Source organism: Lynx rufus, unplaced genomic scaffold (assembly GCF_022079265.1).
Source record: "Lynx rufus isolate CCGP_SWC_20201006 ecotype Redwood Valley unplaced genomic scaffold, mLynRuf1.p SCAF_8, whole genome shotgun sequence".
Taxonomy (NCBI): domain Eukaryota; kingdom Metazoa; phylum Chordata; class Mammalia; order Carnivora; family Felidae; genus Lynx; species Lynx rufus.
This window is the reverse complement of record NW_025814896.1, coordinates 103,569,856-103,584,700: the sequence shown is the minus strand read 5'-3', so window position 1 is coordinate 103,584,700 and position 14,845 is coordinate 103,569,856. Positions and strand designations below refer to the sequence as shown.

At 43.9% G+C, this 14,845-nt stretch overlaps 1 protein-coding gene across 1 annotated transcript in view; it reads left to right on the top strand.

The window, feature by feature from the left end:
- Positions 1–14,845, top strand: part of MERTK (MER proto-oncogene, tyrosine kinase) — an 85,047-nt gene that overhangs the window by 52,742 nt on the left and 17,460 nt on the right. Inside the window, exons 9-14 of the mRNA XM_047069205.1 lie at positions 683–836; positions 3,119–3,272; positions 6,447–6,532; positions 8,035–8,130; positions 9,259–9,339; positions 13,331–13,423. Of these exons, the coding sequence (XP_046925161.1) occupies positions 683–836; positions 3,119–3,272; positions 6,447–6,532; positions 8,035–8,130; positions 9,259–9,339; positions 13,331–13,423 (664 nt within the window). The remainder of the gene's footprint in view (positions 1–682; positions 837–3,118; positions 3,273–6,446; positions 6,533–8,034; positions 8,131–9,258; positions 9,340–13,330; positions 13,424–14,845) is intronic.

Below are 14,845 nucleotides of genomic sequence, written 5' to 3'. Positions count from 1 at the left end.
CCACTCACACTCTCTCAAAAATGAATAAATGTTAAAAAAATTTTTTTTAAATCACTTTCTCCTGTGTTTTAATGGCGCATGGTGCATGGCAGTGGTTATAAAACAAAATAAGTAAAAGTGAAACCAGATTTTTGGAAATTGAGAAAATTGTGCATGTGTCACACTAGAGGGGAAAAAAAAAACATGCCAGTGCCCTCCTCAAGGTAGATTTTAGTCCAAATTCTTATAATTGTAAAGAACAGGAGCCCATGCATGCTGGTTCAAGGGAAGTTGGCAGGTGGTCAATGTCAAGGTATAGTTTGCTCTTGGGCATTGTACTGTGGGGGTTCTGAGGGCAGGGGTCTCCCAGAGCCAGGCTTGCTCTTGCCCTCTGGCTGCCTCTGCTACATGCTCCCTCTCTTCCAGAGACATCTTCACTGACCATTCTGAGTGCCATGCCTTCACAGACTCACTTGGGCAAGGCCCTAAGGCCAGAGGTTGCAGCCAGCCCGTTCAACATCCCTGCCCACCCTTGGGTTCCGTTAGCTGTGCGCTGAGTAAGGAAGGGGTGCGGTAGAGACACAGCCTGTGCCCCCTGGGAGGTGGGTGGGATGACTTCCCTCAGAAGGAATTGTGGGCGAGCAGGCGACGCGCCCCTGGCAGCTCACTGTTTCATCCCCTTTCCCTCCTTCTCTGTTCCCAGAAAGAGCTGTCTGAAGAAGTTGGCCAGAACGGCAGCCATGCTCAGATTTCTGTTCAAGTCCACAACGCCACATGTACGGTGAGGATTGCCGCCATCACAAAAGGGGGAGTCGGGCCGTTCAGCGACCCAGTGAAAATGTTCATCCCTGCGCACGGTGAGAGTCGGGTTCCTTATCGTCTGATAGAATGTGCCAGTCCAGGCAATGCAGAGTGCCAGAGAGTAACCTGTGGGATGGGTATCTGGTTTAAGAATGAAAGACAAAGACCAGAAGGAATTTTTGCTCTGAGAAAGGTAGTTGATATGTTAACACACATCACAGAGCACTGATACCTGTGAGTCCTCCCACTGCCATTACTATTGGTGGTACTGAGTTACTGGAAAGATCAGTCCTTCCAGAATACCAAATTTGACTTGACTTACTGAATTTAGTATAAATGACGTATACGTGACTGAATGTTGGAGAGCTGTAGTATGGCTGGTCTTTAGGTCTGTGTAATGGGCACTGTTTGTTTATGTGCTAGTGTTTGTTTTGTGTGTTTTAAGCAGTAAAGCTTACCATGTTATTACTCACTCAAGCCTTGGTGCCGTGCTTCGTGATTGATCGGTGCAAAACATAAAGTGTTTCCTATAAAAGCTCTCCTTACACAGCATTGGGCTCACTGAGCTAAATGCTCAGCCCTGCATGCTGTCTTCTTTATTTGTTGGAGTATCCTTTGGCAAGGAGCCACTGTGGTGTCCCATGTGGCCCTAAAAGCTGTCCATGCTTCCATAGACCAGTGGAGCCTTTGTTCTGACTCTCACTGCCCTGGGTTGTTTGATATTAAACTGCTGTCGTAGACTGCATGCACAGGCATCTGTATCAGTACGATTTTTGCATTTACAAGGTCTTGCCAGATATGGTCTTTGTATCCATAGCAAATAGGACTTGTAAGTAGACCATCGAGTTCCTGTCTGTTTGTTCCAGCGACCCCCAAACATGCTGAACTGGAGCCATATTACAGTTCCTGTAGCCCTCGGCTCTGTATCTGGGGAACGTTAGTAACTGGTGATGGCAAGCAAGACGTGTCTACCTGGTTGAAATTCTGAGACCGTGAGATTCTGATGCTAAGGGCACAGGTTAAAAAAACATCAGAGTTTGGGAAGACAGAGCTTTCATCTTTATATAAACTCTCCACCATTTTAAAAGGCTGTGCTATGCTGGCAGTCCTTGCTTTTTTGCACAATCCCAACATGCATACTTTTCAGCTGCCACAGTTTGGTTACATAACACTAGTTCCCCAATGACATGGTCCGAATTTGAGTTACCGTCATGTGTTACTGTGAGTAATTGCATGAAGTATAAACTTTGCTGCCAGTGGTCCGGTCCACAAACCACTACCTAAATAACAGATGCTCATCGATGCCCATGACAGGTCTTGTTGCTTGTTTCAAAGTTCTCGGTAGTTGGACACGCACTTCCATTATTCAGATCACATGCGTCTAGTAAGACCCATAGCTGCGTTGCCTCCTTATCTCCCAGGGACACACCCACATGACACTTCCTAAAAATAAGTAATTGAGGGGCATCTGGGTGGCTCAGTCGGTTGAGCATCCACCTCTCGATCTCAGCTCAGGTCTTGATCTCAGGGTGATGAGTTCAAGCCCTGTGTTGGGCTCTGCACTGGGCGTGAAGCCTACTTAAAAAATAAGTCAATAAATAAAAATAAGTAATTGAAGGAGGGAGTTGGTGAACAAAGGCGAAGTGCAGAAAAGAAAGGAAGAGTGATAGTGTTGGAAGAGAAATTTGAATTGAATGTGGAGTTACGGAAGAAACAGCTGATACAGGAAGGCAGATATTGCCGCCATTGGGTAGACCCGCTATGCAGCCACGGAACAACGGTGAATGAATGAATGAATGAATGAATGAATGAATGAATGAATTCACATAAAGGAACTCTCAGAGATAGCTCGCAATGTGGAAAGCACAGGGGGTAAATTGTTGGGGATGAATCCAGACCCAGAGAGGAGGAGGAAAATTCTCCACAGCACAGAAAATATATTCTCTCCATATCATAAGTTATGTGACCAGAAGACAGTACCATTCAAACTCCTCTTGAGACGTTTTTTACAAAGAAATACAATCTTTTATTTCTCAATATTCCTCAATGTTTTTGAATTACAGTGTACCAGATAAACACTGGTTTTACCTTTTTTTTTAATTCCTTATATATTCATAACTGATATGAAAAGCGTCACCCATTGATTGTTAAGATCACTTTGCGTGGTCTCAGCTTGCACCATCAGAGCGAGGACCGCCTGCGTATGTAGATCACAGAATATAAAAGGATTAAGTTCTAGAGCTTTTGACTGTCTTCTTCCCTATTACAAGCTAATGTTTCTTATGTGTTTCGGATCCCAAAGAGATGTTTTCAATTGGGTCTGTTGGTATTTTACTAGGTTGGGTAGATTTTGCCCCCTCGTCAACCCCGGCACCTGGCAACACAGATCCTGTGCTCATCATCCTTGGTTGCTTTTGCGGAGTTGTTTTGATTGGGTCAATTTTATATATTTCTCTGGTCATCAGAAAAAGAGTCCAGGAGACGAAGTTTGGGTAAGTTTCCCAGTTTAAACTGTTCTGCCCCGTGTTACCCTGTGCTTCTCATGCCAAGTAATAATGCCTCTCGTGCTGGCCCAGCTCCTTACATTGTACCTGGCTAGGTGCCCTGTCTTATGCACATCCTGGGGACAGGCAGCTTCCTTAGTTAGGCCAATGCTACAGAGGCAGCCAGCAGTGAAAGCTAGCCTTGAAAGGGCTCATTTACAGAGAAGAGCATCCATAGGCCTTCAGTACTCAAACTTCGTTGCTGTAACATGAGGATTTTTGTTAGAACTCTTAAAAATAATCCTAACTGTTAAAAAAAAAAAAAATGAGGGACGCCTCAGTCAGTTAAGTGACTGACTCTTGATTTTGGCTCAAGTCATGATCTCATGGTTCCTGAGTTCGAGTCCTGCATCAGGCTCTGCGCTGACAGCATGGAGCCTGCTTGGGATTCTCTGTCTCCCTCTCTTTCTGCCCCTACCCTGTGTGCTGTCTCTCTTTCTCTCTCCCTCCCTCCCTCTCTCTCTCTCTCTCTCTCTCTCAAAAATAAATAAATAGGGGCGCCTGGGTGGCGCAGTCGGTTGAGCGTCCGACTTCAGCCAGGTCACGATCTCGCGGTCCGTGAGTTCGAGCCCCGCGTCAGGCTCTGGGCTGATGGCTCAGAGCCTGGAGCCTGTTTCTGATTCTGTGTCTCCCTCTCTCTCTGCCCCTCCCCCGTTCATGCTCTGTCTCTCTCTGTCCCAAAAATAAATAAACGTTGAAAAAAAAAATTAAAAAAAAATAAAATAAAATAAAATAAATAAATAAACATTAAAAAAATGAAATGGGGGCGCCTGGGTGGCGCAGTCGGTTAAGCGTCCGACTTCAGCCAGGTCACGATCTCGCGGTCCGTGAGTTCGAGCCCCGTGTCGGGCTCTGGGCTGACGGCTCAGAGCCTGGAGCCTGTTTCCGATTCTGTGTCTCCCTCTCTCTCTGCCCCTCCCCCGTTCATGCTCTGTCTCTGTCTGTCCCAAAAAAATAAATAAACGTTGAAAAAAAAAATTAAAAAAAAAAAATGAAATGTATGTATAGATAAAAATACTAGAAGGAAATTCACCAAATCATTAGCAATTCTGAATAGTATAAGTGTGGATGATTCTGCGTTTTCTTTTTTTTTTTTTTACTGTATTTTATACATTTTTTCTAATAGAGAAAAGCTTTGTATTTTCACATTCAAGTGTAAAAGAATATCTTGTTCTAACTTTTCTATACATCTGACTTTTATAACCAAACAGTAGTTAAATATCAACAAAAATGGGAAGGCGTGTTAAGGCAACCTATGATAAGAAAGCTATGTGTAAATTTGTTTCTGGAACTCAGTTTTCTACTCCAGTGCCTCTGCAGCGCGTTTGGGTTTCTGTGAAACCCAGTTTATCACTCATGGGGTAGAGGAAGTACTTTGTAAGATGTGGGTTGTTGACAGCCTGGAATAGGACAGAGTGATGGAGGGTGAATGACTGTGTTTTGGCAGGAGCTGAGCAACCTTTATTCATTGCTGAGTCTTAGGAATGCTACTGGAACATTCCACTCCACTCCAAAACTTTTCACTGTCATGGAGAAGAAGCATGAGAGCAGAGGCTATCCTGCCCATTTTTCGTGTCCATCCTAGTCCTAAGGGTCGGGTACCTACAGTACTTATTAACTCTATCCTTATAATTATTATATCTCAGTATGTAAATTCTAAGAATGCCTATTTTGAAGAAATGACAAAATCTGACCCAAATCCTGAACGTATACTTGACCAAAATGCATCCCAGAGTCTAGATGTGGTTTGTAGGCTCTGCAGAAGTTGTAAGAGTAGCACAATAATATGTATTGAGAGCCTTCTAGGTGATAGCCTGGGGTACAATGCTGAACAAAAGCAGGTACTACTTGCCCTCAGGGGTGCTCACAGTTCATGGAGAATCAAGCAATAATCACACAAGTGATTACACATAAGTATAAAATGGCAACTGTGTGGGGCGCCTGGGTGGCTCAGTCGGTTAAGCGGCCGACTTCAGCTCAGGTCACGATCTCGCGGTCCGTGAGTTTGAGCCCCGCCTCAGGCTCTGGGCTGATGGCTCAGAGCCTGGAGCCTGCTTCTGATTCTGTGTCTCCCTCTCTCTCTGCCCCTCCGCCGTTCATGCTCTCTCTCTGTCTCAAAAATAAATAAAAACGTTGAAAAAAATAAAAAAAAAAATAAAATGGCAACTGTGTAAATCCTATATAAAGGGACATGTAAGTGTGTATAACAGGAGAATTTGACTGCATTAGGAAAGTCGGGAAAGGCCTCCCTGCAGAGGTGAAACCTGAGCTAAAATCTGAAGAAAGAGCAGGTATTAGGCAAAAGACAAAAGGAAGAGCATTACAGCCAGAAGGCACAGTACATGCAAAGGCCCTGTGGTGGTAGGGAGCCTGGCATACAGAGGGGAAGGCACTGGACTGGAAGATGTGACACCTGGGTTCTAGCATTAATTTTGTCACTTGGATGTGACACAGTTATTTTTCTCCCTTTCCTTTTTGGAAACAAGTCAACAAGCGGAGCCCACACAGGTGAGGGGTTATGCTTCCTACACCCTTTGGGGCAGAGTGTCTACATAAAATATTTGGAATTATTCTGCATAGATTTGTCTCTTCACCTCATTTAATTATTCAGTCATACGTATCAGTATGGACTCATGGACATTCACTTTATACTTTGGATTAGAATCTAGTACTACTTTATTTGCTTGCCCAGGTTGTTACAGCTTTGGCCATTGGGAGCTTCTCAGTTGTTTTGTGTTGTCTGTCTCTCTCTTTGTTTTTTTAAATGTTTATTTTTGAGACGGAAAGGCAGAGAGAGAGAGGGAGAGAGAGAATCTCAAGCAGGCTCCATGTGAGGCTTGAACTCACGAATCATGAGATCATGCCCTAAGCGGAGACCGAGAGTCAGATGCTCAACCAGCTGAGCCACCCGGGAGCCCCATGTGTTCTGTTCTCAGTGGTATATTGCCAAGTAAGCCTAAAACAGAGCTAAGGAAAGAAGTCCATTTCTCCCAGTGGGAGGGGTCTTTGCAGTCAAAGAGGCCTTTCAACAAGCAACAGCTTGGTTACATCCTTGTGGAATCAGCATCTGCCCCAGCAGCCCTCTCCTAATAGTGGGAGATGTCTTTATTTTTATTCGCCCAGGAACGCCTTCACAGAGGAGGATTCGGAGTTGGTCGTCAATTATATAGCAAAGAAGTCCTTCTGTCGGCGAGCCATTGAACTCACCTGTAAGTTAATTTTCATCTTCCCTAAAGTAGTTAGAGCAAAGAAAGAACAGCAGATTAATTGATAGATTTCTAACAAAAGGCAAAGGAGTCAAAGGAGTTATTTTTAACATGCAAAATGTCTTCAGAAACCAGCAAGCAGATAGATAGCGAGACATTGCCAAGTGCTTTCCTGCTGGCTGGTTTACTGGAAGTCTGGAAGTGGACCTGAGGTAAAGCGGCCTGTCTTAAAGACTCCTAACACCAAGAAATGCGGAAGGAAGAAGGAACTCACCACAGTGATAGGAGAAGATGTGGTTAGAGGTCAGGGATTTAAAGAAAAACAGCAAAGCAATTGACATAATCTCTGAGCTTATTTCCTGCTTTTTTGTGGCAATGGGCTCAGAGAACAATTTGCCAACATACTTTACAACAATTATGGTTTGAGTTTTGCTGATTCGGAGTGGAGCCTTCCAGTTTGAAGAGCGAGAATACACAGATGGCTGTGTTCTTGAAGAATTCAGAAACCATGTACAAAGTACGTGCAAATATCAAGTCCAGGCTTCAGGATGTTTGCCGAAACAAGAGCACCAAAACAGATATAAGAATGATAGAATGCAGGGTGCCAAGAAACAAAAACTCACTCAAGGCACAATGTTACTGATTTCTTTACGTTTCTGATCTACAAGTTTTGACCTTTAGAGATCTGTTCTTGCATTAAAAAAAATTCTCCATTTAGACCCGTTCTTTCCTTTATTAGAGGACCATCTGGGTAAAAACAAAATTTTTTTTCTTTAAGAGCTAATGTATCTTTTCTAATTATCCACATTTTTTTTCTTTCAAAGGCTTGCTTATCATAACTATGGCACAAACTGCATCATTTGCCAAAATGTTATTGAATTGGTTAATTCCTCTTATTGATAATGCTTATGGTCAATGCTGCATGCTGACACCTTGTTATAGAAGATCGTCTCCACTTGCCCCCACGTACTCAATTTAGCACGTTCTATGTCATATTAATGAGGTTCCAGATGCCATAGGCAGAATAGGAGGGAGCCTGTTCTCTTAGTGTTTCCTGCGGTTTCTGCACTTCCTTCCCTGGCCTAGGACAGGGGAGGGAACCCAATAGCTGTTTGGTATCCTATAGTTAGCCATAAAATAGCACGTACTCCACTAGAAAGCAAGAAAGTACCTAGCGACTCTCTTCCTTACTCCTTTAAATCAAGGGCAACCCCCACCCGCCACGTGAATCTGCTGGCTGCTGCACCGTGGGAAGAGAAATATGGTTCTGATTTTTATAAGCCTTCAGAATTAATCTTGCCCTGAAGGATTCATTTTACTCACGTAAATCATAGTAGCATCACCGTGTGATGTTTTATTTACCGACATTGTGCGGGAAGAGCCATGGGTACAAAAGGAAGAAAATGTTTAACTCTTTGATAGGACCATCTGTATCATTTCAATTCTGTTCGAACGAAAGGGAGCAGACTGACAACCCTTACACGTACTTCGTCACTCCCTTACAGTGCGCAGCTTGGGAGTCAGCGAGGAACTGCAGAATAAACTAGAAGATGTCGTGATTGACAGGAATCTATTAATTCTTGGGAAAATCCTGGGTGAAGGTAAGCAGTTCATTTCTTTTAAAATGTGAGGTTAGCATAACAGACTCTTAGATACAGAGAACAAACTGAGGGTTGATGGGGGTGGGGGAGAGGGGAGAGTGGGTGATGAGTGCTGAGGAGGGCACTTACTGGGATGAGCACTGGGTGTTGGATGGAAGCCCGTGTGACAATAAGTTATGTTAAAAAATAAATAAAATAAAATGTGAGGTTAGAAAGGAAGCAGTTTACAGTAATGTTTTAAATGTGTATTTATTGGGGCACCTGGGTGGCTCAGTCGGTTGGGCATCCGACTTCGGCTCAGGTCATGATCTCGCGGTCCATGAGTTCGAGCCCCGCGTCGGGCTCTGTGCTGACGGCTCAGAGCCTGGAGACTGTTTCAGATTCTGTGTCTCCCTCTCTCTCTGACCTTCCCCCATTCATGCTCTGTCTCTCTGTCTCAAAAATGAATAAACGTTAAAAAAATTTTTTTAATGTGTATTTATTATGTAAAATACCATTTTGTGACTTCCAGTTACAATACAAGTAGTTCTGTTTTATAATTTATTACAATGAAAAAGTAAATGGTGGTTTTTGCCGCTCAGATTTTGCATATGGAAAGGGCCTCTATGGTGTCTTACACGTACTGTAATCCCTTGAAAAATATTAATTCCCTTCCTTCATTTGAAAAGCAATTATTTGTTCGGTTTCCTATATGCTTTAAATACCTCTGGTTCTTAGGTTTACTGTTTGGGGCACCTTCCTAATTAGTTCCATAAGAACAAAAGTGAAAACGCGTATAGATTTTGTCAAATTGATGTTAGGATGAATGATAATGGTATGAAGAATTTCTACTTTATACATTTCAGTAACATTTCCCGTGTTGTTCTGTAAGTTTCTTGGATCAGTTCTAATGCTTAATAAAATGATGAGCTGAGCTGAGCCTGAGCCAACCAAGCTTGTGACAAACAGGAGGCTAGTGCATGGCCTGCGTCCCTGGTTTGTGAGCGTGGGTGGCCCCGGCAGGCTCTGCCCGGCTGCCGCATGTGGGTCACTCTCAGGCCACCTAAAAACAGCAGCCCGGGAACTGTAGCATTTTTATGGTCAGGGGAGATTTTGCAAACTCTATGGAGATGTTGTTCTTCTTTACAGGAGAGTTTGGGTCTGTGATGGAAGGAAATCTTAAGCAGCAAGATGGGACCTCTCAGAAAGTGGCAGTGAAGACCATGAAATGTGAGTTACCACGCATTAAACCCATCCCCCTGGGTCTGGGTAGTTGCTTCAGTAATCTGGTGCTCTGTAAGGCCAGTGATGGAGTTCATGTGTCATGATCTCAGTCACTGAGGGGTCAGAAGACCATCCAGAACACTGTGTGGTTACAGACAGAAAGTGAATGTAATGAGGTCCTTATAAGTGCATTATACATTCCTTACCCTCAAGGTAGTTACATTTGTAATTTTTACCATACCTCCCTCTCTGTCTCTTTCTGTCTCTCTCAAACTGTCTCTCCCTCTCCCCTCTCTCTCACCTAGTAGAGTGAATGTCTCCAAAGTAAAATATGAATTCCCGAGACAGAGCTGATCTGGTGGCAGCCTCTGACCCCAGGAGTTGGTCTGGCTGATCTGGCCAGCTTGGTGGGGTCACTTCCTCACTTGAGGATGCTTGCATATTCCTCAGGAAGTTGCGGGCTGCCTGGAAGGTACATTTCCCAGAGAGAGGAGACATATTCGTTGGTCAAAGGCATATGAAGAGCAGTGAGCCGTGATCACAGGCTGGAACTTCCAAGCAAGCTGAGAAGAGAGTTTGCAGCTGGGTCAGAAAGGGCCTCATAAGTCATCACAAGGAATCTGCTTTTATCCCGCAAGTTGCAGAGCCACTAGTAAGAGTCTTAAGCAAATGAGGAACAAAAGCAGATTTCATTCTAGAAAGTTCACTCTGGTGGCAGTGTGGAGGAGAATGAATTACAACGTTGACAAAAGTAAAGACGGGTGCTGACTAGGGCACTCCTGAATCCGTGCAAATGACTGTCTAGATAAGGAAACTAGGCTCAGAGACATGGCGACTTGTTGAAGTCAGATAGCTTAAAAGGGGGAAGATTGTGCTGGATCTTTTCTATCACCAAGCACTGACCAGGCTGCAGTGGCAGAGCATGATAGCATGTGCCCTCCTGCCCTTCTCCAGGAAGTGCATTTCCAGGGCCTGGGGCGCACAGGATTGTGGTTTAAGTTTTATTCTTCACGTGTCAGCTGGGCACCCATAAAATAGACCGTGATTGTCTGGCATTTTATCTACAGTTGTTTTCATGATTCATATGGAGAGAGATGATTTGATGCTTCGTTTGTTAATGTTTTCAACATTGCTTTCTCATTTACCCTTGTATATATTCAATATTGTTTTTGATCAAGGAGTAAAATTGGTTTCTTCCTAAAATTTAAATTCACTTTTACTGGGAATTAAAACACAAGTTAGCTTATAAGCATGTATTGAGGCTTTTTAACCAGAACCGGAGACTGAAGTTTTAAGTCAGTGATGAAAAGGAACCCTAATAACCTACAAGTCACATGGGCTGTTGTTTTCTGCTTTCTGAAGCTTTTTATGTCTCTAATAATGACCAATACTTATGTAATACTGTGTGCCAAAGGACACTGCAGTCACTCTTGAATTTCATAAGGAAGACAGGAAGAGGAAATCAGTGCAACTCGGAAGCAGGTTCAAGGATTATCCCCTGGGGGTGCCTGCATGGGTCAGTGGCATCCGACTCTGGGTTTCGGCTCAGGTCACGATCTCATGGTTCATGAGTTCCAGGCCTGTGTCGGGCTCAGTGCTGACAGCATGGAGCCTGCTTGAGATTCTCTCTTTTCTCTCTCTCTGCACCTCCCTTACTCGTTCGCTCTCTCGTTCTCAAAATAAATAAATAAACATTAAAAAATAAAAAGGTATCATCCCCTGGAAACCAAGACAGCCTGAAGTTAGAGTATTCAGTGGAGCTAAACCCAGTACATAGTCAAATCTGGGTGCCAGCCACATTCAGGACCATTCCTGCCTCTTGCATTATTTTATTTGAACCTCACAATGGTCCCTGTGAAGGCTCCTTTCCATTGTCCACATTTACTATGTGGAAGGTTTACGGGACCTTGTGAAAGGAGCTAGGCCTGGGCTCTCTTCTCTCTGGCCTTGGCTATGCTCTTCTTTGACTTCATTAGAATAACTTTCGGGGCAGCCGGGTGGCTCAGTCAGTTAAGAATCCAATTCCAGCTCAGGTTATGCTCTCACGATTCCTGAGTTTGAGCCCTGCTTCGGACTCTGTGCTGACAGCTCGGAGCCTGGAACCTGCTTTGATTCTGTGTCTCTCTCTGTCTCTCTCTGACACTCCCCTGCTCTCACTCTCTCTCTCTCTCTCTCAAAAATAAATAAACATTAAAAAGAGAGAATAACGTGCATATGAATTACATCTGTGCTAATTTTCAAAAATCGAAAGGCTAGTCTCTGGCCTCTGCATCCCAGGCTCATCTGTCTTTGCCTCCGATCTTGCCCCCTTGGGGGAGGAGTTTGAAGGCAGACCCTACCCTTTCAAAGTTCTACCCGCCTCGTTGTCTGAGCAAAGGTATTAAGTGAGAGCAAAGGTGGCAGACATTTTGCAGATCTATATATTTTTTTTCTTAAATTTGCTTTAATAGGAAAATTAATGTATACAAAGCCCAGAGAATGTATAGACATTATGCTAGATGGCTCTCATCTGGGATTTCAGTCAAAACTTATACCCTATTAAAGCAAATTCCCTAAGGCATGCCTGGCTTTGATTTTAATTGTTTTTAATTGTGGCAAAATACAACATAAAATGGTTTTTTTTAATGTTTATTTATTTTTGAGAGAGAGAGAGAGAGAGAGTGCACAAGTGGACGAGTGGGGGAGGGGCAGAGAGAGGGAGACAGAAGATCCAAAGCAAGCTCTGCGCTGACAGCTCAGAGCCCGATGTGGGGCTCGACTCATGAAGTTCTAGATCATGACCTGAGCCGAAGTTGGATGCTGAACCAACTGAGCCACCCAGGCGCCCCCCATCCTAACCATTTTTAAGAGTACAGCTCAGTGGCATTAAGTACATTCACATTGTTGTGCAACCATCCACACCATCCATCTCCAGAACTGTTTTCATCTTGCAAAACAGAAACTCCCTACACATTAAACAACTTCCCATCTCCCCTGCCCCTCCTTGCCCCTGGCTACCACCATCCTTTCTGTCTCTAAGTTTGACTACCCTGAGTACCTCATGAGAGTGGGATCACACTGTCCTTATCCTCCTGTGACTGGCTTCTTTCGCTTAGCGTAATATAGAATTCTAGATGTCTCTCACAAGTTGGTTTAATCCCAAAATGGTACCATGTGAAAGTTAGGAAAGTATATCCAGTTCACAAGGCATGATTGAGCAACCAGTCTTGCAAGAGAGAGACAGAGATGTGAGTTCTTTCTCTTTTTTTCAGTTAAAAATCATTGCAACAGATGATGCATTTGACTTTCATTTTTTTTTTTTAATTTTTTTTCAACGTTTATTTATTTTTGGGACAGAGAGAGACAGAGCATGAACGGGGGAGGGGCAGAGAGAGAGGGAGACACAGGATCGGAAACAGGCTCCAGGCTCTGAGCCATCAGCCCAGAGCCCGACGTGGGGCTCGAACTCACGGACCGCGAGATCGTGACCTGGCTGAAGTCGGACGCTCAACCGACTGCGCCACCCAGGCGCCCCTCATTTTTTAAACTAGTATACTTTCATTTTTAGAGCAGTTGTAGGTTTATAGAAAAATTGGGCAGAAAATACACAGAATTCCCACATGATTCCCTCTCCCTTCCCAGTCTCCCATATCCATTACATCTTGCATCAGTACATTTTTTTTTTACAACTGATATACACATATAAGACGTTATTACCTGAAGCCCAGGGGTTACATTAGCATTCACCTGCTCTTGAACATTCCGTGGGTTCTGACAAATACAGTGTCATATGTGCACCATCACAGTATCATACGGAAGTCCCCCTGCCCTAAAATTTCCTGCATGCAACCCCTTCATCCCTCCCCACCCACCCGTCCCTGATAACCACTCATCTGTTTATGATTGCTGTGGTTTGCCTTTTCCTGATTTTACTTTTAGAGGACAAAATTGCTATCACCTCCTTCCCCTTCACTGAGTAAATCATCAGTGCCCCACGTTTTTCTGTGTTCTCTTTTAGTGGACAACTTTTCTCAGCGAGAGATTGAGGAGTTTCTCAGCGAGGCAGCGTGCATGAAAGACTTCAACCACCCAAATGTCATCCGACTGCTAGGTACCTCAGAGAAATGCGGGATTGGGGGGCCAGTGGGGCTTGGCTAATCCACTCCACACCACAGGAGAAATCTCTGGGGCAGATAAGTTTATCATCTTGTATAACTCCACAGTAATTTATAACATCATGTTTTTCGCCCCAAAGACACCTTACAGTTATACTTTCTGAGGCTGATGGTAAAAATGGGCCTGCATTTCCTAGACACCCCAAGGGCTCGGGAACATTTAGTGTCCACAGAGTTCTAGTTGACTGTGGATTAAAATGGGGCCCCCCAGTTACTCAAAGGCAAGACCAAAGCTTATGTTAAATTACAATGTTAGTGGCTTAAGGTTATCCGTGAATCAAATACCAGTGGGGTAAAGCAGTCAAAGTGGACACATTCCATAGATCATCTTTGAGAAACAATTTATTAACATTTTCAAGTACCGATTTCCTAGAATCTGTGCTGACCGTTTTATGGGTCATGATTTAATAGAATTTGGTTTTGTGGCCCTGTCGCTATCATATCAAGTGGTTGCTGTGTAAGTGCCGCTATTCCAAGACAGAAGAACAACCTAGAAACAATTGTATATTCTGACTTTTTTTTCTGTCCCGTGATTTGATAAGTGCTCAATAGTTGGGGGAACTTTCAAAGTTTTATTAGGATCAAAGCTACAGAGAGATGTGAAAAATAATGCTTGGATACAACATCATTTTGAAGAAACTACTGTTACTCCTTTGCAGCTAGTGATTTTCACAGGCTCTGAGAACAATCGCCACTTTACAATTGCACTGTGATGTACAGGAGCTTTGCAAGCCTGACTTCAGGTGACGGGCCCTAGTTCTAGCTTTTCATGATAAATGGTGTTTCCTGTGTTAACCATGAAAATTTAGAGACATGATTGGCCATCAAAATTCTTTTATTTTATTTTATTTTTTTTATTTATTTTTGAGAGAGAGAGAGACAGAGTGTGAGCAGGAGAGGGGCAGAGAGATTTGGAAACACAGAATCTGAAACAGGCTCCAGGCTCTGAGCTGTTAGCACAGAGCCCGACGCAGGTTATAACTTGTGAACTGAGAGATCATGACCTGAGCCGAAGTTGGCCGCTAAACTGAGCCACCCAGGCGCCCCTCGAAATTCTTTTTTTTTTTTTTTTTTTTCAACGTTTATTTATTTTTGGGACAGAGAGAGACAGAGCATGAACGGGGGAGGGGCAGAGAGAGAGGGAGACACAGAATCGGAAACAGGCTCCAGGCTCCGAGCCATCAGCCCAGAGCCTGACGCGGGGCTCGAACTCACGGACCGCGAGATCGTGACCTGGCTGAAGTCGGACGCTTAACCGACTGTGCCGCCCAGGCGCCCCTCGAAATTCTTTTAATAGTTTTAAGCATTTGATTGAACTGGGCTTGTTCACCTGATAAGGTTTTTTTTTTTTTTTTTTT